The following is a 24386-nucleotide window of genomic DNA, read 5'->3' as shown; positions in this document are numbered from 1 at the left end:
ATAACTGCTCCATAAGTAATGAATGAGATTACGGCCAGCCGTAAGAGAAGGATGTTGGCACATGTCAAAGGCCACATGTCTTGTTCTGCTGATGTTCTGAATCAGTGTTTTTTCAAGCGAAGCTTGTATACGCTAGCCTGCGCCGGCGATGTAACGCTGAAAAAACCAGCTCCTCTCAGAGCTGCTCGAGCGTGGTCGTCTTCTTCCGCAGCTGGCTCGTAAGCTCGTGCTCGTGCTCGGCACGCGCTCGCGCCACGGCTCCCGCGTTAGTCGTCGTCGTCTGCTTCCACAGCTTGTTGCGTAGCCGCTAATCATTACAGCGTAGAATTTCACTTATCTTCTGTCGTCGTAATTTTGAGGCCGCGTTTATGGGGGTGTGAGCCATTGATTAAGGGAGTATGAGCCATTCATTGTCTTACGTAACACACAGGTGTAATTTTGAAGCAATTTAATTTCAAAGAATTGCAAGTGGCAATGGCGGGCGAATGCTGCTAACCATGCCGCCGAGCAAACTCGAGACATGGAATGCAAGCGACAACGGCGGACTGCGGGCATACCATCCGTGACGTCGCTTTCACCGTCGTAGCCGAACGTGTGTGTAACCTCATAATTAAGAAATACTTTAATGAACCCTCGGGATTCTCCCAGTGGTAAACCCCGGGGCCGTACGTTTCAGCTTCGCTGCATAACCATCTTCATGGAGTGCAAGTCTTCCGCAGTTGACTCGTTGGCGCCCCACGGTTTGCGCTTGTGCTCGCGCTCGGCACGCGCTCGTGCCACAAGTGAGTCCACACAAATTTCACATGCACCCCTCTTGGCAGTAGTGGAAGGGCGTAAGTTAGATCGTTGCTGCCGAAGTGAAGTTACCGTTTCAGTAGTGTCAGCCAGTTGGTCTAGAATACTTCTTTCTGAAAAAACGTTGGCCGTCTCTCACTTAAATATTTCACCATCACCATCAGCAGCAGCAGCAGCCTATTTTCATGACCCCTGCAGGAAGATGGCCTCTCCTTGTGATCTCCAATTGCTAGAGTCTTGCGCTCGCTGATTACAATTACTACTTCAAAATTTTCTAATTTCATCACCCCACCTAGTTTTCTGCCGTCCTCGACTGCGATTCTCTTCTCTTGGCACATATCTTATAACTCTAATGGTCCACGGCATATCCACTGTACGCATTACTTCGCCTGCCCAGCTCCATTTTTTTTCTCTTAATGTCCGTTAGAATATCGGCTATCCCAGTTTGTTCTCTGATCCACACCGCTCTCTTCCTGTCCCTCAATGTTAGACTTAACATTTTTCCGTTCCGGCGCTCTTTGTGCGGTCCTTAACTTCTTCTCGAGCTTCGTCGTTGACCTACAAGTTTCTGCCCTATATGTTAGCACCGATAGAATGCAATGATTCTACGCTTTCCTTTTCAACGACAGTGGTAAGCTCCCAGTCAGGATTTGGCAAGGCCTCCCGTATGCATTCAGCCCATTCTGTAAATTTTCTAACCATGATCAGTGTCCGCTGTGAGTAATTCACGTAGGGAAAGGTAATCCTGTACAGACTCTAGAGGCTGACGGGCGATCCTGAATTCTTGTTGTCTTGACAGGCCGTAGTACAATATATTTGTCTTTAGCATATAAATATTCCACCCCACTCTTACACTTTCATGGTGAAGGTCCTTAATCATTTGTTGTAAATCGTCTCCGGTGTTGCTGAACAGGACAATATCATCTGCAAACCTAAGGTTGCTGAGATATTCTCTGTTGATCCTCACTCCTGAGCATTTCCAGTCTAATGGCTTGAGTACTTCTTCTAAGCATGTAGTGAATAGCATTGGGGAGATTGTGTCTCCATGCCGGACCCCTTTCTTCATAGGAAACTTTCTACTTTTCTTGTGGAGAACCAAGGTAGCTGTGGAATCTTTGTGGATATTTGCGAAGATATTCACGTATTCCTCCTGTACTCCTTCATTGCGCAATGCGTCTATGACTACTGGTATCTCTACTGAATCGAATGCCTTTTCATAATCTATGAAAGCCATATAGAGAGGTTGATTGTACTCTGCAGATTTCTCGATTACCTGCTTGACGACATGGATGTGATCCATCGTAGAATATCCCTTTCTGAGGCCAGCCAGTTTTTTTGGTTGACTGAAACTAAGTGTTGCCCTGATTCTATGTGAAATTATCTTGGCTATTGTTTTTGACTTGAATATTTACCTGACTACATCTATGTGCGAGGATAATGACGACATCATTGTGAGATGTCTTCGAATGATGTAGTCGCTGTTTGTAAATAAGAAAATTTTCTCAATAGTATTTGAATGTTTCAGAATCATAATGTGTTCAGTCAAACGTAAAATTGAAGAAAAAGTACAAATTTCATCCGCATGATCATAGTTGTTATAAAACATCATAAAACATCATAGTTGTTATAAAGTTGTGTAATGGCGCAGGATACGTCTCTCAGAGAGCCAGATTTTACTGGCTCGACTCAACCACGGTCATTTCCACTCTCCATAGAGTTCCAGGGATGCGAGCAAAGAACTTATTTGTTCCTATTGCGCCATTTGCGCCATTAATAAGTGAGGCTTTGACAACGTGCAATGTAATAACAAAAATTTTAAACCTTACTAAAACAGGATATAAACAGTGCTGGAGTAAAGGTGAAACCAGCTTTTCATATTTGATAACCACTCCAAAAGTATTCAATATTCGAGTTTCTTGAATTCTTTCTGGCACTGTTAGATTGGTATTTGATTCGGTGTGAAAAATATTGTTCACACACGACTATTCTGGAGACATCTGAAATGATAACTTTCGGTGAGAACAAGCGAGGCCGCAGATATTGAAGGCAAAGTTACCTGTTACGCGACTCCCGGCGTGTTCGACTCACAGCCCTTATTTACTTTTTTTTTTGCATTTTCCCTTCAGGTTGTATTACCCGCGCACAAATTCGTTTACGGCACGTGGTGCCCACCGTCTCCCGCACTGGAATAGTGCATATGTTTGTGCTGAACGCTGGATATCAAGCACTCACGGAGTATGTCATGTAGACCCTTTAGTAAAATAATGTTAGCGCAACGCGAAAGGACGGAGACGTGGAGGAGATACACAGGACGAGATACTTGTAGATGTAGATCCTTGGTATCTACTGGCACTTACTCCAGCCCGATTCTTGGCTATCCCTCTTAAGGGTACGAGCCTTGATAGAGGTTCATCATCATCATCATCATCATCAGCAGCAGCAGCAGCAGCAGCAGCAGCAGCAGCAGCAGCAGCAGCAGCAGCAGCAGCAAACTGCGCTTGTCCTGTGTATCTCGTCTACGTGTTCGTCCCTTTCGCACGGCAACAAAATTATATTACTGTACCGAATCTGCCAACTTTCGATGCTCCAGTGTTTGGTGTTGCGATAATTAAACTTGCACGTGCATGTGGAGGGCCTTCTGACTGATCAGTATTTCATCTGCTAAAGCTGTGCCAATAAAGAGCGTATTTCTTCTGTGCTTTAGCCTCGACACTAGAAATACTGTTATCAGCTCTTTTGTTGACTTGACATTGCTCCCAAGGAAGCTTGGGAGCAATGCTTTTCAATGCTAGCTTTTCAAGGTATACGTGTATTTGCTGTGCTGTGACGTGCGTTTTCTCTCCGTCTATGTAACTCTTTGTTATAATGTTTAAGCGCGTTCTTCTGGTAATAACTGTCTAAATACTGCCACTCTCTCAAGACAAACAGAAGCACCGCTACGACCGGCGTCACCGTGATGTCAATTTTTTCGCGCGACACTCTCGTGTTGTTTTCGTCACTTTCTCGTAAAGTTGGCCTTCATGAAAATCTACTTTCCAGCTGTTTCACAGATCTTTATCGCGTGCTCCGCCATTGACCGATGTCACCTATGAGATCATTCTAGCCACGCCCACTACGTGCTCCGTTGTGGCAACCCATGACAATGTCCACGTCACCAGGCTCAAGCCCTACAACTCCTCCACGCGCCTTGGATACTTCACATCATCGGGACGGCGCTTTTGTCGCTGTGGGATAGTATTACCTTACCATCGAGAGATGCTGAAGAGAGGAGCCTCCACGTGAAGGACGATGAAGTGTCTAGGCTCTTGGCGCGAGCCAGTGTCTATCGTGGGGTCTGACTGCCGTGTAAATACAGCGTAGACTCTTTTGTTTGTGTCTTTCCACACGCAACAATGTGTTTTGTAACTGATATCAACGTATAATATGTTCACTGACCCTGGAGGCATGGGGCGAATTGGCATGCAGAATTTTCAAGTAAATGAATATTATTATAAATAATATGTTTGCACAAAGAAAAGCAAAGCAAGGATATCTTGCAATTGCATCGCCTTGGCGCCGAAGTGTTTATCTAGTGACACAAGGCGCACGCCTTACTTTTGCGCAGATGTCTATCTGCGCTACAAGGTAGAGTTTCTATTTGTTTTTCTCAAATAAGAAGTGATATGTTGTAACAGCCGCCACCGTAGAGTGACATATGCTATTTTGCTGATTTCACTTTTCATAAAGACTAGCGATATGTACTATACGGCTGTCGCCGGGACAAATCTTGGTGAAGTAGCGGTGAAGATACGGCGAATGTTTGTTTTTGTTTGTTTCCAGCACCGTTTCGACGGAGCTACGACGCTGCGCGGCAGGCGTCTACGAAGGCTGCACCCAGAAGGAATCCATACGGACAGCCCTCAATGGCGTGATGGGCGCCCTGCTTCACTCCGTTGGCTGCCAGGACAGCAAGGATGCAGAGGGCCCTCACAGTGGTCAGTGTTCAGTGTGATCGCATGAACTACCCACTTTCTTCTTCTTGCGATCAACGCTCTCGAGTCTGTGTACACTTCTAAACTGGAGGCAACATTGCCACCTTTACACATTGCAACTTGTAGAAAAGGTGCACAGTAATTTGTCATGAGTAGAACATAACTTCTGGCAGTGTACGGCTTATTAAAAGTGCGGAATATATTTTTTAATATACTGATATACTAAATGGCGCAGTGCATGTCTGTCAAGCTGCCGACAAAATGAAAAGTCAGGCTAAACTCGGACATGCTATCTTTAAAGCTCATTTCTCCTCCTATTCGCACTGGGTCTCAATAACCTGCTTGTTTGCTCGAAAACGTTGCGCTCAAGGATTAAGACATCGTCGACACCCCGTGCAACAATGGTGCGAGCACCTATATCGACTATACTTTCACTCTTTTTTTTGTTTTAGTCCATTTTTAGCTCTCATCTCGGCGTAGGACAGAGAACGCGATGCCTTTTTCAGAAGACAATTTAAACGCGATACCAAGTAGTCATGCTAGTGAACGTTGAGGCGCTTCGTACATTCAATCGTAACCAGATTGCTCATTTTTGAGTTGTACCTAATAATTTATCATGCATTGTCCAACTGACATCGTGTGCACATCCTGCCCATTTGCCTAACAGAAGCATCTCGGCGCCAGATTTTCAGCAAAAATTCCGCCATGTACTTTCCCCCTGTTTGAAATGGAGAGAGAAAGAAAAGATGCTTCATAAAAAAGAAACGACCACGAGGGCACCGAGACGTAGGCAGCTGTTTCATGCCTACAAGAGACGCATGTCATGACATTCATGTCATGTGTTTCTCAGGAGTCCCTTTAGCTAGGCTCTCCTTAAGGCGAAAGCCTTAGCTGTGCTCATGATTATGACTTCGACTATCAACCTTTAGCCTTTTCCTTCATTAAGTACCCACGTCCGAACTCATTTTAGTGGGTTCTGTGCATTAATGTTTTCTCGCTGAGTCATTTTCAATCTTGTAGAGTCATGTTCATGACTATGACTCCTACCACCATCCTTTTGTGTTTCCTTTACTTGGTACCCACGTCTGAACCCATTTCAGTCGTTTTTGAGTGTAAATTTTTCTTGCTGAGTCATTGTAATTTTTGCTTAGTCTTTCTCAAGAATATGACCTCTACAATCATCATTTAGTGTTTCATTCACTTAGTATACCACATCAGAACTCATTTTAGTAGTTTTTGAGTGTTAAGCTTTTTTTTTGCTGAGTCATGCTCATGACTACGGCTACTGCCATCATCATTTAGTGTTTCCTTCACTTAGTACCCAGGTCCGAACCCATTTCAGTGGCTTTTCAGTGTGAATGTTTTTTGGCTGGGTCATTGTCATTTTAGGCGGCTGTTTCATGACCTACATGATACACATGCCATAATATTAATGTCATGACCTTTCATTTATGTTCGTAATACACTCTTCTCATACTATGCCAATTTGTATAAATACCAAGGTACGAAATGACTATGAGAGCACCAAGACGTAGGCGGCTAGATAGATAGATAGATAGATAGATAGATAGATAGATAGATAGATAGATAGATAGATAGATAGATAGATAGATAGATAGATAGATAGATAGATAGATAGATAGATACTGTCAAAGTGGCATATGTTCGCCAAGAACTGCTTCGCATTTAATAAAAACTACCTGGCCACATGTGCTGAAGCAATGTGAATAAGTAAACTGGCCTGTGATGATTCACCGTAGCTGATAGAACCTTTATAATTCACTCGCACAACAGGTACGCAGGTGACTCAAATGAAATGCTTCTTAAGCGAAGCTTTATAAGCTCACAAGTGTCGGCGGTGGTGGTGGTGTCACACTAAAAAGTGGTCCGATCCTGGTGATAGTGCAGAAAGGGTCCAGGCTCAATGGCACATACCCCTGTGGGCTCGCGGACATGTAAAGCGCCCTTGTACTACCCTTGTCACACGCCGGACCCAAAGAGACAAAATTACCTGCCCTTCCCCTGTCGAGAAAATGGAGATAAGCGAATCTTATCGTCCGATTCTAGCGGGCAGGCTTGCGAAGCCCAGGCGAAACGTCAGCGAAGCGCCGCGGACCCCGAGTGCGGAAGCGCGATGTTGAGGCCAAAGGTGAGCGAAGAACTGCCGACCCTGAATTTAAGGCCAACTAATCGGAACGCCTGCGACAACTCGTCTTTCCACAAACAGGGCTTACCCCATTTTCTCGTCAGGGGAAGGGCTTTCAATTGTAACAGCGGAGCTGTTTATGCCGACCGTAATCTGCCTGTCGTGGAGAGAAAATTGTGGGGGGATCCTGTAGGTAGTGCAGAAAAGGTCCAAGTGTAATGGCACATATCCCTGTGAACTAGCGAAGTCCTAGCTTAGCGAACTTAGCCTGGCTAAGTCTAGCTAAGCGTGGTTGGGACTACTTAAGCTTAGTTAGTCATCGATAGCCAATCGACAGCCAATCAATAGCTAATTTATAATTGATCAATAATCAGTAAATTCCGGAAAATGCTGGTGATGACTTGGTGGTTCTTAGCCTAGTCCAAATACGTGGCCAATACCCTGCGATCGCCAATCGATAGCCAATCTATAGCTAATCCATAATCGATCAATAATCAATAAATTTCGGAAAATGCTGGGGATGACTTGGTAGTGCTTAGCCTAGCCCAAGTACATGGCCAATACATTGAAATAGCCAATCAATAGCCAATCAATAGCTAGTCGATAAGCGATAAATAGTAAATAAGGAGGAGGAAAAAGAAGAAAGGAAAGGCAGGGAGGTCAACCAGACGCTCGTCCGGTTTGCTACCCTACACAGGGGAAGGGGATTAAAGGGATGAAAAAAAAGGAGAAAGAGGGAAGAAAGTACTCGCAGTATGAACATGTGCAGTTGTCCAACACTTCACAGTCGGTCACTGAGGCCAGTCGACTTCATGAATTTTAACAATACCCGCGTCGCTTTGTGAGCCTGCGACGCGTGGGGCCACGGTTCAAGAATCTGTCTCTGAAAACGGTCTCCTGTCTAGTTTGTTTAACACACTCCTGAGAATGTCGCGTTCGGTCTCATAAAGATGACAAAAACACAACACGTGTTCCACCGTCTCCTCACAGTTGCACGAGTCACAGATTGGTGTGTCGGACATGCCCAGAAGGAATGAGTATGCTTTCGTAAAAGCCACCCTAACCACAGGCGGCACAGTAAAGTTGCATCACGGCGGGGTAAGTTTGATGGAATTTGTAGCCTCCGTGTAGGATCCAGCCGGTGGAGATGACAGTTCGTAAAAATCGGGCTGCTCCATGGACGTTTCTGTCTCGGTTTGAGCGAGTAAACGAAGACCCCTCGCTGCGTCTGTCCTTGATAAGGGTATAGGAACAGTTAGGGTTTCCTTATGGGCTGACCAGGCGGCATCATCAGCAAGGTCATTACCGACGATGCCACAGTGACCCGGCAGCCATTGAAAGATGATGTCATGTCCGTTCATGAGGGCTCGATGGAGAACCTTTCTGGTCTCAAACACCAGTTGTTCATGTGTCTTGCGTCGTAATGCTGACTGCAGACTCTGAAGGGCTGCCTTGGAGTCACAAAAAATGACCCACTTTCGAGGTGGTGTTTCTGCGATGTAATTAACAGCAGTACGTAGGGCGGCAAGTTCTGTTGCCGTAGAAGTCGTTATGTGGGACACTTTGAACTTGCTTGTGACTTTTAAGGTCGGGATGATAAAAGCGCCTGTGGAGCTGGTGGCTGAGACAGATCCATCGGTGTAAACCTGCGTTCTTAATTCATATGCATCGTTAAGCAATGACAATGTCAACTGTCATAGAGCTACCGTGGATTGACGGAGCTTTTTCGTAATTCCCGGAATCGTGAGGTGTACTTGTGGCTGTCGTAGACACCACGGGGGTGACAGTGGTCTTGCTGCTGGTGTAAATCCCGATGGAAGGCAGCCTCGATGTGTCGCAACAAGTTTCGAAAACGTGGCCTGAGGTCTTTGTGCCGGCAAATCAGCAATGTGATGACTAGGTACGCGACACAGGTGTCGAATGTGTGCTCTGAGGTTGTCAACCGTAATATATGTTGTAATCAAGTAGTCTCTAGCAATCACGATTGTTGCATGAGTCGAGGCGCATCGTGGAAGTCCAAGACATGTCCGCAGAGCCTGGCCTTGCAAACTTTGGAGGGTACGAATATTTGTTTTGCATGTGTTCGCTAAAACCGGCAAGCTGTATCGTAAAAATCCCAGAAACAGTGTTCTGTACAGCTGCAGCATGGACCGCACCGACGTTCCCCAAGTTTTTCCACACAGGAACTTCATTATATGTATAATCGAAATTAGTCTCCGCTTCAGGTAGATGCAGTGGGGGCTCCATGAAAGGTTCCTGTCAATAATCACACCTAAGAAGCGGTGAGACTTCTGGTATGTAATAGCCTGGCCATTGAGAGAAACAGGGTACGGTGTCATGGGTTTGCGCGTAAACGCAATGAGCGCACATTTTTTGATGGACATAGTAAGGCCTTGTTTTCTGAGATACAAACAAGTTAGGGTGGCTGCCCGCTGAATTCTTGCGCGCACTTGAAGACGAGTCACCGCAGAAGACCAAAGACAAATATCGTCGGCGTAGATCGACAGGTGTATTGTCTTGGGTAATAGTTCAGCAAGGACAATCATAGCTAGGTTAAAGAGAATAGGGCTCAATACCCCGCCCTGTGGGACGCCGCCGTAGGTATAATAGTTGGCAGAGGGGCCATTTTCGGTCTGCACATAGAAGTACCTTCTGGTCAAATAGTCTCTGATCCATTGAAACAAACGGCCACCGATTCCGACAGGCTCCAATGACTCAAGGATCGCTTCATGTGTGACATTATCATATGCCCCTTTCACATCAAGAAAGAGCACCACTGATATGCGCTTGAGGCATTTTTGTTGCTGTATGTACGTTGTCAGGTCGATAACATTGTCTATTGAAGACCTGCCTCGCCGAAAACCTGTCATTGAGTCAGGGTATATATTGTGGCGTTCAAGGTACCATTCTAGGCGTGTAAGGTTCATCTTTTCCATTACTTTTCCTACGCAACTTGCCAGGGCAATAGGGCGATATGATGTCAGGTCTAAAGGCGACTTTCCTGGTTTTAGTAGCGGTACAAGCCGACTTATTTTCCATTGCTGAGGAACAATTCCGTCATGCCATGAGCGGTTGTAGTAATTCAACAGCTCTTGCCTGGCCTCTCGTCCAAGATGGGCAAGAGCTGCATAGGTGATGCCGTCAGGCCCTGGTGAAGATGAACGTCCAGAAGCAGCCAAAGATGCGTCAAGTTCTTCCATAGTAAATGGAAGTTCCATTTCTAGGACGCGAGACACAGGGACGACACTAACATCTTCGGCGTTGGGGGTGACACACACGCCAGCGATCTGCGCACAAAAATCATTTGCCACCTCAAGTTGCGTCTGGCAGTGATGTAGGGCTAATGCCATGAAAGGATGTCGCTGTTGTGGAGACGAGCGGAGGCCACGAACTGTCCTCCAGATGTATGAAAGTGGTTTCCGAGGGTCCAGTGATTCACAAAAGGACTTCCAACGCTGTTCCTGCAATTTGTCCAAACGGCGCTGGATTTTCTTCTGTGTTCTTAGTGCCATTCTCAGGTCACAAACTGCCTTCATGCGCCTGTACCTCATTTCAGCTCGTCGTCGAAGTGCCGTTAGCCACTCCAGTTCTACGTCAAATTGGGAACAGTTCGCTGTCATCATTAGGAGGCATGAAGCTTCTCTCATTTCCTCTGAGATGGTATCATCTAGGCTATGGCCCAGGTCTTCTCTGCATGCATTTTCCATATGTAACTTAAACTTAGTCCAATCGATACGTTGTACTGCATTCGACGAGGAGGAATTGTTCAGCCCGCTTATCTTAAGTAAGTGGGAATATGGTCACTTCCATGCGTTTCTATGTCTGAAAACCACTGTACTTGTGAGCTGAAGCATCGTGATACCAAAGTCAAATCCAGGCAACTGCTGTACTTGAGGCCTCGCAGGTATGTAGGACTGCCATCATTCATCACACAAACGTCGTGATCATTGGCGAATGACACCAGACTCCTGCCTCTGGAATTGATTGCCGAGCTACCCCAGAGTAAGTGATGTGCGTTGAAATCGCCCGTTATAATCCAAGGACCACTGGTATGTAACAATATGTCTCGCAGTCTGTCGCATTCAAGTCGTCCTGACGGCGATAAGTAGACACCAATGAGTGTGAATGACACGTGTTTCTTTCTTACACGTAGGCAGACATACTGATTGTCATCATGTGGCTGTACCGCATGGTGGGCATACGTAAAATCCTTGCGGATGTAAACGACAATTTTGCTGCGCTCCTCGCACGTCGACGATAAAAATGATTCATACCCTGACAGTTTGATGGGAGTACGTGCTTTGGGCTTACAAATAACGATTATGGGAATCCGATTTGTGAAAATATATGGACGGAAGGATGAGATGCGGGACCTCAAGCCTCTGTCGTTCCACTGTAAAATCGAAGCTTGTCTGACCTCAGTGCGAAATGACAGTATTGGACGAGCCATGGTGTCTACTCAAGGCTTGCAAGTACTGGATTTAGAGCATCCAGCACCTGTTGTGCACTTTGAGCAGACGGCGTTTTTAGCTTGCCTAGGAGCACGCGAATGACATTCATCATTGATCGAAGCATCGCGATCACTCGTTTGTCCTCTTCAGGCAGTTTATCGGCGGGAGGTTCAGCATTCGTGATTGCCGTTGTGCGCTGTGGCTTTGCGGGTGGCTGTGGTGTTGGAAACCTAGGCCAAGCTGCATCAGCCGCAGTCTCACTTTTTCCAGCATTCTGGTTCCTATCAGCCGTGACCGGTCTGGGCGGCAAAGGAGGTGGAACCGGTGGATATGCGACAGACGCGGTAGAGGCGCTGACTTTCTTTAACGAACGTCGGCGACGATATCGCCGCTTTCTGATGGTTTTGGCAGCCTCTCGGTGAGACGAATGGTCTCTTCCCATTTGTTTTAATACAGCCAGCTCCCTTTTCATGTTTGGGCAATCCTTTGACGAAGCTTCATGGGGCCCGTGACAATTTGAGCATTTAAGAACAGTGGCCCTGCAATCATCCGCGGAGTGCGTTTCAGCGCAGCGAGAACACACTGCTGCATTCTCGCATACGCTTCTCACGTGACCCAGTTTCATGCACTTGAGGCATTGTAGTGGCTTCGGTACGAAAGGTCGCACAGGATGTCGAAAGTGGCCCACCTTTACATATGAAGGTAGAGAGTCGCCCTTGAACACTATCTTCAAACAGTGGGAGTTGCCCAGGCGGGTAACACTCGCGATGACATCAGCTTCACTGGCTGGTTTCACAAGAACTTACAAGTCGGAGCTGGGAATCACGGCATCTACATCGTAGATGACACCGGTGACGATGTCAGAGCCCAGCGGGATGTGGGAACGGACCTTCATTCCATCCAGGTCGGTGACGTTGCGCAGGGTATTCAGTGCGGCTGCATGCGTAACGTCGATCGCCAGGACGTTCTTGCGCGTGTTTACTCTGATGTCGATAATTTCATTCGGCACCACTGCCTCTAGCAGCACCGAAACAGTTTGCCTGTTGAGGCGTTTCATGTTCCCGTTGGGTACAACAGGAACGAAGAGGATGGTCTTGGTGTGCAGGCCTCTGCTGTGGTCTTTCATTCAATGTGCTCGAGGACGAAGAGGTCCTGTTGTTGCGTCTCTTCGCCCTACGGCTCATAACAAGTTCGAAGTCGTCGCCGTCGGAGGCCTCCTCGCTGCTCATTGAGTAGATATGGGTGTCATCGCTGTCAGAGACGCTGTGAGGGCCAGTCCGCTTTCTTGACGCGGCCACCGCTGACGTCGCCGAATCTGGCAGACGTCCGGGTTGGTCCGCGTCCATCGCCGACGAACAAAGAATCGACTTCTCAGAGGTACACGTATAATTCCACAAAATGGCAAGAGATACTTAAACAACGTTCTGCCAAGCAGACACTTCGTCTTCGTCTTTGAGAGATAAATAGTGAATAAATTCCGGAAAATGCTGGAGATGACTTGGTAGTGCTTAGCATAGCCCAAAAGCCGAGGCTAGCTACCTGCCCATCAGCTCCGCTGTCTCTTTAGCATTGCGCCTCCCATGCAAGCTACGAAAATGTTTTATACAGGGTATATACGGGGCGTTTTCTTAGTCCGAAAATGTTTTTCATAGTGGCATGAATCATATGCTTAATTCAGTTTGTTCGGTTAGGCTACTTGAAAAAGCGAATGTTACTTTCACTACCAATCGCAATGTCAAGGCTGCTAATAAGATTTTCCGAATAACTATTGAGTTATTCACCCTGTAAAATATGTAGAAATTATGGAATTGAATCCAAGCAGTAGCGAAGCCATGTCAGCTTAGCAGAAATTATAAGTCTGGCGCCAATTTGGATTATTCTCCCATAATAGGCACTAAGAGACACATTGGTGTTCACCGGGTTCGTAAAACCTAAAATCCTAAATACCTTTCTCTAACAGTTCGAAATGTTCTTGACTATAGCGCTGATATAAATTTTGTTATGAAATTCTCGGACGGTAATCTCGAACATAGTGTTATTCTTTAGATTTTTCATGAGCAGGCATAAAGTTACCACTTTCCGGCCTCAGCTTCTAAATTGCAATATGTGCCCTTAACCACACGATTAAAAATTCACCTAGTATGTCTTTTGTTGTATAGCTACATGGCCAAGGAAACTTATGATACAGTAATTTGTAGCTATTCCAGAAATTTACCTGAAAGAAGCGGGAAAGCGTATTCATAACAGATAAAAAAAGCCATGTTAGACTAAAAGAATCAAGAAAAGTAAGCAACAGAGGAGTATTGCGGCAAAATTGCTGTTTTGTTATAAATGATACTATGTACGTATTTGATAATGAATGCGCCAGATATAATGCACACCAAGCCTTAATAAGCTTTTCTTGCTCTTTTCTGATAATCTGCTGACAAAAGTCAGCAAAAGCTTAGGAGCCCAATATTATTCTGACATTTTGTGGTTATTATATCAGCGTGCTATAGAATACAGAAAGTAGAAAGTACTAGTGGATGTTGTTACATCTGAAGTGACAATACATAATTTTTAAAATGAGAGCATTTATGCATAGGTGCTAAGGCGTTAAGGTGCTGCGACTCTATAAGCATTTCGAAAAATGTTAGCAATTGCTAGAGCAAGTGTTAACAGTTCGTATTCTTTTGGAGGTTAGACTCAGCAAACGCAAGACGGGTAAATTGGAGATTGCTGTCAGAGGCCTTACCGCTGCAGAGGACCTCAAAATTGGCTGATGAAGATGGCGATGATTTTGCTATGCTTTTCTGACTGCACAACCTTTTCAAAATATGAGTAGAAAGTACTCCACCACTCGTTTACGTTAACGATGGTCTACGCTTCTAAATATAACGATGCTTTCTGTGTTGAGAGAAACGTTAACATTCCGTTTTCATCATGATGTGGATATTGCAGAGGCTTGTGCCGCAGTTCTCCCTTGACTGTCCGTCACACTAAAGCTGCCAATCACATACAATCGGCAACGATTTTATTCAGTAACACATTGCGAACTGCGAGCAATACCTACATATATCCCTAGCAAATTTATTTACTTGTTACATGCTCTTGTCGGAGCTTACACTCAAAAATTGTAAAAGCAGCGGACGGTACGGTGCAGGTGACCAGCCTCCCACGCCACAGGCGCCGTCATCCTCGGGCAGCAGCGACTGCGAGACCCGGATGACGCACGTGACGGCTTGCCTGCGCGAAATCCTCAGCCCCAATACTGTCGCCAACGAGCTCCTCGAGAAAGTACGCACCCAACCCATGGACTACGACGAGACCTTTTGCAGGTAAGAGGGGGTATCGATGTATGCGGAACACAGCACTGGTTACAAAGAAACGCAAATTGAGCTGGCTCACATTTCACTTTCAGTTTATTCATATTTCTACTTTTCTTTTCAATATCAACAAAGAAAACTAAGGTCGAAAGTGTAAAAGCGCACACCTGCATCTGACAGAGGACCTTAACGCAATGCAATGTGCACTCTAAATAACATCGGGAACATGCTGAATGAACATGCGCTAAGGTGAATGTTATACCATAACGCGTAACTCAAGAATGTATAAACATGTGAATAACGATTGTAAATATAAATGCTGAACAAGAGAGAAACAGGTACATACACCTATATGCAACAACAACAAAAAAAAGAATACCCCCCCCCCCCTCCAGTGATGTGTCAGAGTAGCGTCTGTGCACGCGTATTAGGGGAATATTGCAATTATTGAATACGGAATATTCCAGAACCGAATCGCGGACACAATGCAGGCGTAATGAGAAATCGTTAAGAGTGGTCTTTATCTGCGGTCGACATAAAATAAGGATAAGTATTTATAATACTGATAAGAAAGTGCTTAATACAGAAAACGCTCAGCATAAAATCTTTTTAACAGCGGGGCTGTTTATGCCTAGCGCAATCTGTTTGTGGTAGACAGAAAACTGTGGGGCAATCCAGGAGGTACTGCAGGAAGGGTCCAAGCGCAATGGCAAATACCCCTGTGAAGCTGAGCCTGGTTAAGTCCAGCTAAGCATGGTTGCGATTACTTAAGTTTAGTCAGTCATAGATAGCCAATCGATAGCCAATCAATAGCTAATCTAGAATCGATAAATAATTAATAAATTCCGGAAAATGCTGGGGATGACGTGGTAGTGCTTCATCTTGATCATCAGCCTATATCTATGTCCACTGCAGGACGAAGTCTTCTCCTTGTGATCTCCAATTACCCCCGTCTTGCGCTAGCTGATTCCAACTTGCGCCTGCAAATTTCCTAACTTCATCACCCCACCTAGTTTTCTGTCGTCCTCGACTGCGCTGCTCTTCTTTTGGTATCCATTCTGTAACCCAAATGGTCCACCGGTTATCCATCCTAGGCATTACATGGCCTGCCCAGCGCCATTTTTTCTGTCAACTAGAATATCGGCTATCCCCGTTTGATCTCTGATCCACACCGCTCTCTTCCTGTCTCATAACGTTAGGCCTAACATTTTTTGTTCCATCGCTCTTTGTGTGGTCTTTAACTTGTTCTTGAGCTTCTTTGATAACTTCCAAGTTTCTGCCCCATATGTTAGCACCCGTAAAATGCAATGATTGTACACTTTTTATTTCTTCTGTAATTCTTCTGTAAATTTCTTTCTACTGATCACGGTCCCCTGTGAGTAATTGACCTGGATAAACGTAACCCTTTATAACCTCTAGAGGCTGACTAGCGATCCTAAATTCTTTTCCCTCGCCAGAGTATTGAACATTACGTTTGTCTTCTGCATATTAATCTTCAATCCCACTCTTACACTTTCTCGGTTAAGGTAGTCAATCATAAGCTGTAATTCATCCCCATTGTTGCTGAGTAGGAGAATGTCATCTGCAAACCGAAGGTTGCTGAGATATTCGCCGTGATTGTCACTCCTAAGCTTTCCCAGTCTAAGAGCTTAAATACTTCTTCTAAGCATGCAGTGAATAGCATTGGAGAGATTGTGTCTCCTTGCGTGATTCCTTTCTTGATAGGTATCTTTCTACTTTTCTTGTGGATTACCAAGGTTGCCGTGCAATCCTTGTAGATATTTGCCAAGATATTCACGTATGCCTCTTGTACTCTTTGATTACGCAATGTCTGTATGACTGCTGGTATCTACTGAATCAAAGGCTTTTTCATAATCTATGAAAGCCATATAGAGAGGTTGATTGAACTCCGCAGATTTCTCTATTACCGCATTGATGACATGGATATGATCCATCGTAGAATATCCCTTCCTGAAGCCAGCATGTTCTCTTTGTTGGCTGAAGGCAAGTGTTGCCCTGATTCTATTGGAAATTATCTTGGTGGTGATTTTATACAATACTGAAAGCAAGCTAATGGGTCTATTATTCTTCAATTCTTTAACGTCTCCCTTCTTACGGATGAGTATAATGCTGGCGTTTTTCCAGCTTTCTGGTACACTTGAAGGCGTGAGACATTGAGTACGAACGGCCGCAAGCTTTTCAAGTATGATATCTCCTCCATCTTTGATTAAATCGACTGTTATTCCATCTTCGCCAGCAGCTTTTCCCCTGGTCATGTCTTTAAAGGCCCTTCTAACTTTATCACGAGTTATAGAAGGAGCATCTGTATTCTGCTCATCACTAGCTCGAAAGAAAGTAGCTTGGCTTCTCTGGGCACTATACAGGTTAGTATAGAATTCCTCCGCTGCTTTTACTATGACATCGAAATTGCTAACGATATTACCATGCTTATGTTTCAGTGCATATATTTCGCCTTGTCCTGTGCCAAGTTTTCTTCTCACTGATTTCGTGCTGCGTCCATATTTTACTGCTTCCTCAATCTATTCCACGTTGTAATTTCGGATATCCCTTACTCTCTTCTTGTTGGTAGTGCTTAGCCTAGTCAATATACGTGGCGCATACCTTGCGATAGTCAATCAATAGCTAAACGATAATCGATTAGTATTAAATAAATTCCGGGAAATGCTGGCGATGTCTTGGTAGTGCTTAGCCTAGCCCAAATACGTTGCCCATACCTTGCGATAGTCAATCGATAGCCAATAAATAGCTAATGAATAATCGATGAATAATCAATAAATTCCGGGAATTGATGGGGATAACTTGGACGAAATCTGCATTGTGCCCCCGGTGCAAGCTACGCTGATTCTTTAATATGAAGTTCAGTAGGGTGGAAAGTTGGGCGAGTTGGTGACGAATGATCATACCGTGTTGCTGAAGCAGCGCACTGACCAAGGCAAGGCAGAGAGGCAAGAATACACGACACTCGACACAGCTGTGAGTGCAGCGAATGTCGTGTATTCTTGTATCTCTCCGCCGTGTCGTGGCCAGTGCGCTGCTTCACCAACAGGGTATGATGTTGTAGCATGAAACCGGTTTTCTAACACCAAGGTAAACGCATTGAAGGACCATGTTATTAAATGCCTAGCAACGGTTAAACTTTGTTCAAAACCCTTGCTTCGTCGATAGAAAGCGTAACTAATTTCTTCATTGATTCAGTGACAATTTAGCACCATCCATGAGCATTTCTACTGCCAATTTCGCCTGAAAGATATTGCGAACAATAAAATACACAGAAAGGAAACTTTGGCGGGAAAATTCAATAAATTGCAGCAGGGTTGTTCGCGCTCTGACGCGTCAGGTGCCTTTCCACCATAAAGCGTTATTCATCCATCAGGAGCGCTGTTGTGCGGCTTATATTCTCTTTTTTGTCGTGTCGCTGGCGCCGTTCTCAAGTAAACAATGAATTCCATCAGTTCGGGGTGGAAGGAGGACGAACGTGCTGGCCGGTGGAATTCTTCCATGCAGACCAACAGCGTTTTTGATAAAGTACATAACGCTCTCAATGATCATCATCATCATCCTATATTTTTGTCCACTGCAGGACGAAGGCCTCTCCCTACGATCTTCACTTATCCCTGTCTTGCGCTAGCTGATTCCAGCTTGTGCCTGCAAATTTAGTAATTTCATCACCCCACCTAGTTTTCCGGCATCCTAGACTGCCCTTCCCTTCTCTTGGTTTCCATTCTGTAGCTCTAATGGTCCACCATTATGTTCTAAAATGATCCCACAAGTGAACGTAACTGTTTCAATGTCATCACACCTTGAAGCTTATTGTCCGTGATGTGACGATGTGCATGATGGCCTCTACGTTTTTGCGAGTGCTTATGTGTATGAATGCTGGCAACTATGCAGTAATGCACTGGGTTAAATGGTACGTGTTGCTTGTTGTTAACGTATTCAAGAAGAAAACTAGCAGTTTCGCCCTATAGGCGATGCATTGATTGCAATACCAAAGTGTTAGCTATACGAAGTAAGGCTAATCGTTGTATCGGCCATATGAACTACTGTAAACAATCGCTTACTATAACTAAATTAACAAGCATGATGTCATGAGACATGAACACATCTCCTTCGAAGACGGTCGACACTCGCTGGGATGAAGAGAGGCAGCAGCGGCGAGCGAATTCTCCTTCGTGCTGCCCGTCGCTTCTATGTGAACTAGGCGCGTGAGAAACCCGCGCGCACGCATCCATCAGACTTCTTGGATCGCCTAGCTTTGCACCAACCCCAAATTACCTCTAATATAGGGAGCGACCGGCGACGCTCGGCCACGCCTTGCGCTGCCGCGGAGTAGAAGAGGGGATGCGCACTCAGCTGCCCCCCCTTTCCTCTGCCGGGTCTTAGCTGCCGCACATCTCCCCACTCAGCCCGTTGCGCACGCGGCAAGACACTGCCGCGTCACGCCACCATCCTTCTCGGCTCACCCTAGCATACTTCGCCTCGCACCTAGCATACATTGCGCCAGCCGCAATTTTATCGGCTTGGACATTTAATATACGCAACCTCCGGGTGAGGTCGATGCCGATGACGACGGTGGAAGCTCGCCATGACTGTCAATATATTTGCTATCGGAATAAGAAATGTGGGCAAAACTCATCCACGATAACTGTCTAAGTATGTGAATAGCCGAAACGCGTCATGTAGGCAGCGTGTACTGCTGCCAGGCTTCTCTCTCGTGCTTGCCCCTAGACACGCTGCGTCATCTATTGGCATTTCCGCGAAGTTTGTTTTGTTTTTTGAGTGGCCTCAGAGATTGCAACAGGGGCGCGCCGGTGCGTATGAGTCATCTACTGCAGCCGAGCCCTCCTCTCGCATTTCATTGTGGACATACAGCGCCATCCAGAAGCGCGTCTGCACAGCCTGTGCGTGCCCTCCGAGATTCGTGGCGTGCTGGAATGTGGCACCAGTGCGAATTATCCCACGCTCCCGGCGCAAATTGGAGACGCAGCGCGCTAATGCATCGGGCTGCTGAATACCTGAGAAATCTTCGCGATTCGGCTTCGATTTCGCGCAGCACCGGATATAATTTAAGCGATTTTAGCCTGGCACTATATTAGAGATTGGTCCGCGGTTTTAGAGAGCACTACTTCTGAGATCGGCCCACACTCTTTCCGATAGATGATCTTGCAGTCATCAGCCAATTTGGTCTGGTGGATCGATTGAATATAGGTTTTTGGACGTATTGCTGGTGGCAGCGTTGACAAAATGTGTTTTCTGCGCTACTTCTTTCGCACTCATATAACAAGTGCTCCGCCCTCGACGGTGTGTGTCTATGGCTTCGCGAACACCGACAACCTTATTGATTATGTTCCATGTCGACCGTAGATCGCCGCATCCCATTTAACATAACCTGTGTCAAGCCGTGCCAGTACACAGATGGCGAAGTACGGATGTAGCGTGTCGTCCAAGTTCGCGCGGGACAGGATACGGCTCGGGGGGCAGAAGGCTGCGGAGGGCTTCCTTCCGATCTTGTTTCGTGAGCAGGGTGCGTTCGCACTAATCTGGGAATTCGTCTTCCTCCTCTGCTTCTTCGCTTGCTTTGTCACTGCTGCCTCCATTTTTTCTCTTACCCATTACGCCAGTGGGAGCAGTAAGAACATGCAGGGAGCCAGCTCTGCCGCATCCAAAACTTCAGCTGTCGCCCTTCGACGTCGCTTTCTCGGGGTGCTTGCGAAATCTCCCTTGCGGCGTTGTGGGCGGCCTAGTTTCCGATAATACTATGATGGTGTAGTGAACGCCATCCTCGCGCCGCTATAACTGGCGCGCGTGTAAATGGCTGGTTTATAGCACCACTCTTGAACACCATGTATGCACCTCAAAGGCAAGTCTGTTGGCGCACGCGCCTCTACATGTCTCGCGAGAGAATAAAAAAAAAAGTTTAGTCTTTGTTTGGAACCCATCGCTCACGGTCTCATTGCTCTTCGCCCGCGCTAACAACCAACAAAGGGGCCTAGCTGAGTTTTAAGCGGACACTTCGAGTTTCTAGAAGGGCTGCACCGTCGAGTATTCGTCTGACTGCTTGACTCTGGTTACGGTGCAAGCCGCGCACCCTGAGAGTTCGTGTAAATGTGCATGGTACTGTTGCAGTGGCTACAAGCATGTTCTGATGCCGTGGAGGCGAAGTATAGCCCACAGCTCCGCTTCACGGGGTATGAAGCGACCTGTGACTACGTGAGTGTCACTCACATTATCGTTTGCTCTGTGTCCACGCAAGCGGTTCGATTCCTTTGACCCTGTCGACAGCAGCATCAGTGTACATAGGCCAAGTGTATTCATCTCCAGCCCCTAGATTTCTTTGTAGCCGCGTGGTGCGTCTGCGTGCTGCCGCAGCTCCGCAGTGAGGTTGCGACCTGCCTAAGGTTATCGTCATGGGTTGGTGGTTGATGGGGGCACTGGCTGGTTCCAAGGAGGGGCAGCATGGGAAAAAGAGTCGGCCGTATCAATTCAGCATCCCAGTCTCACAAGGGCAGCTCTTGCGCCCTTTGTATCTTAGAGGCGGAGTATCTGACCCGCCTCTTGTTCTCAGCTTTGTCGGAGATCGTGTTTATATGGGACTGTTGTAGTAAATCCACTAGTTTGGTGTAGCGCAGTAAACCCGTCACTATTTGCATGGCTTCGCGATTCAGTCGCTCTACTACGGCCTCCTCTCACCTGTTTAGAAAGTTGAAGTGGAACTCATAGAGGAATTTGAAGCGGGAAGCACATCGGTGAGTATCGTGAACTCGGAGTATTTTTGTTTCCGAGCCTTTGAAGTGATATGGCTAATAAAGTGGGCCGTCATACGCCACGATGCTGGCCCTTCCTTGAGCCGAGTAGTCGGTTCTCCGTCTTGGTCGATGGGAACGCCAACATTCCTAAGGAAAGTCTGTCGATGAATTTTGTAGTCGTAGAGGTATAGGTGAGGCCAGTCTGGGGGAATTTCGGCGAGAATCTTCTTGTTTCCCGCTGCCGAATGCGTGCTTTTTTTCCCGGAGACGGCTACAGCTCTGCCTTCTGAAAATAATCGGATAGGCCATTCAAGCCGACAGCACTGCTTCTCCTGGGCGATTAATAGAGTCACGCATTGTCCTAATGATGACATCATCAGCTTAAATGGCGAAGTCAATTTCTTCAATAGCTCGCACAAGGGGTGGAAGTTGGGCCACTACATTGACTGACGAGATAACAGCGTCTTGAGGGACTCCCACGTAGTTTTCTTTGCAAGCAGTAATCGTCTCTCCGATTTTGATTCGAAAAGTTTGTTTCGAGAGGAAGGATTACACGAATTGTAGTACTCGTCCTCGTATGCATCTGCTTGTCGCAGATGCCTGTACAATCGCATGTGGGATCGAGTCATACGCTTTCTTTACATCGATTGCGACCAGAATTCTTGAGTCTATCAGCGTAAGAGCGGCGGCAGTAACTTCTCTGATGAGGAGCAGAATATCTGGTGAGCTGAGATGAGTACGAAAACCGGTTTGGGGTCAGTAGAGCATGTCGTTTGTCTCGAGGAACCAATCTAGGCGAGTGGCAGCAATCTTTTCCCTTACTTTGAATATGTTGGAGGTTAGTGAAATTGGTCTGAGGTTGGTGACACTTGTTGGTGGCTTTTAGGGTTTTGTAATTGGAAATACCAACGACTCCTTTCAATCAGTAAGGAGGCTGTCAGATTTCTAAATATGACTGAGGTGGTCAAGTAGGCGCTCTTTTCGGTCCTCTGGGAGGTTATGTAGTGCAGTGTTCGCTATGTCGTCGGGCTAGGAGAACTATCTGTTTTAGCGTTCAGTAAAACATCGTTCAGTCTCTCATGGTAAATGGAAGGTCAATCAATCGAGAAGGACGATTAGTTCGGAAAAGGAAAGCGGTCTGGAAGCGTTGCTTGGACTTGCGCTGTCACATTCCTGGGCGATTATAACAATAGCTTACATAGCGGGAAATAAAATTGGCCTTATAACGCCAACAATGCTATTCGCATATTATATGCATAACGCTACATTATAGTGTCGATCAAGAGGCTTATAAAACGGACTAGAACTGTGTTTCTAAGATATAAATGTTATCGGTTAGGCAATAGCGATATTCTTGGTGGACTACAGTGCTTTGGAGGTGAAGCGTAAACTAGGCAATGTGAAGCTTATGCATTGATTACTTTCGGAATGGTGAACCCAACTATAACACTCGGACCGACATTGGCATGTGTACAGTGAAATGTAGCACTGAACAGGGTCGCCTGAGACGATTATATAATTTGCTTCATTTGCCAAATGTAACGCACATTTGCTAATGAAAAATAATATTTTTATTGCTGTTTATACTTTGTTCTCTATGTTCAGCAAGCTTTAGTAATTTTTACAGTATGTTATAATTTTTTGAGCTTGTTATTACCTACTGTTTATTTGTATGCATCTTCCATCTATTCATTGTACACATTTTGACACTGCACATATTGTGCACAGTAATATTGCTGCATTTCACTGTGATTAAGTATTTCGTAATCCTCAATTTGTGAGCAAATTGTATGGATTGATTCCCTGTGTACTTTGACGGAATGTTGTCCGAAGGGTCCTAGTTCATAATAGGGGGCGCAAACCCCTAATCAAGCCTTCACATAGGTTCTTTGTCTGCGCCCCTAGACAACCTTGTGATCCTGAAGAAATTTTTGTTTGAATTGCAACTAGACTCTTTTTACGCATCCGTGCAGGACCTACGAGAATGTAATCGAGTGTAAGAAGAACATCCTTAACAGTGACTGTTACACCAAGGCAGCCAGAAGTGCCCTGGAGCGGAACATCAAGGCCTTCGACACGGCACGTAGCTGGCTGTGTGACGACGGACAGGCAAAACTGCGTGGTATGCTGGTGACAACCGTTGTTTTTGCTGGCGTGATAATTGTACACCGTTTGTTGGGCGTACGGTTTCGCGAGATCCACTCCTGGCCGCGGCTACCCCATTTAGATGGTGGAGAAATGGGAAAGAACCCCCTAAATGAGAATTTTAGTGGATTTGTATAATTCTAAGCTGTAAACATTATGCTGAACTATTGCAGCTGACTTAAAGCCCCTGTGTAGCTTTTGGACGTACATTCAGGTAACGTTTTTCCGATACAGGGCGAACAGGCAAAGCACAATTCGATGAACGCATAATTAAGGCTTAATTCGGATGAAACAAAATTAAATAAGCATAGAATAGCAAAATTTCCTTGAAAGGCGTCTTCTTGTGCTTTAAGTGATGGATTTGTTTTTCTGTTGCGTTGTTTGGTTTTTGTGAATTTCTACGCTTCTCTTGTACTTTCCTGCACGTTGTGTTTAGCTTCGTCACTCTAGTTTTCACAAAATAGATACGTATAGTGTGTTGCGTTGTTGCCAAGCCTGGATCTACTTGTGAAAGCTAAAGAAGCACGTAAACGAAACGGTGACGCAACACTAGAATAACAGTTTAATTGCAATGCGCATGATGTAGAGAAGACACGCAATTATTAAGTGACGACGCGTAATGTTGTGCCAGCTTCCAGAGGCTGCTGTCAAAGCAAACGCGAGGGACGCTGCATGTCTCTTTGGCGGGAGTGGGATGCATTACCTTGACGCACATGAGGTCAGCTGTTTAGTACAACACAGTTGGGGACCTTCGTTTTCGGGTAAAACCTGAGGAATCCCAATTTTCGCACCTCAAATAAAATTTC

At 45.8% G+C, this 24386-nt stretch overlaps 1 protein-coding gene across 1 annotated transcript in view; it reads left to right on the top strand.

The window, feature by feature from the left end:
- LOC119461738 (uncharacterized) overlaps nucleotides 1–24386 on the top strand; it is a 48554-nt gene that overhangs the window by 15273 nt on the left and 8895 nt on the right. Inside the window, exons 5-7 of the mRNA XM_037723112.2 lie at nucleotides 4615–4769; nucleotides 14506–14680; nucleotides 23409–23557. Of these exons, the coding sequence (XP_037579040.1) occupies nucleotides 4615–4769; nucleotides 14506–14680; nucleotides 23409–23557 (479 nt within the window). The remainder of the gene's footprint in view (nucleotides 1–4614; nucleotides 4770–14505; nucleotides 14681–23408; nucleotides 23558–24386) is intronic.

This window comes from Dermacentor silvarum, chromosome 8, assembly GCF_013339745.2.
Source record: "Dermacentor silvarum isolate Dsil-2018 chromosome 8, BIME_Dsil_1.4, whole genome shotgun sequence".
Lineage (NCBI taxonomy): Eukaryota > Metazoa > Arthropoda > Arachnida > Ixodida > Ixodidae > Dermacentor > Dermacentor silvarum.
This window is presented reverse-complemented; position numbering and strand designations above follow the sequence as displayed.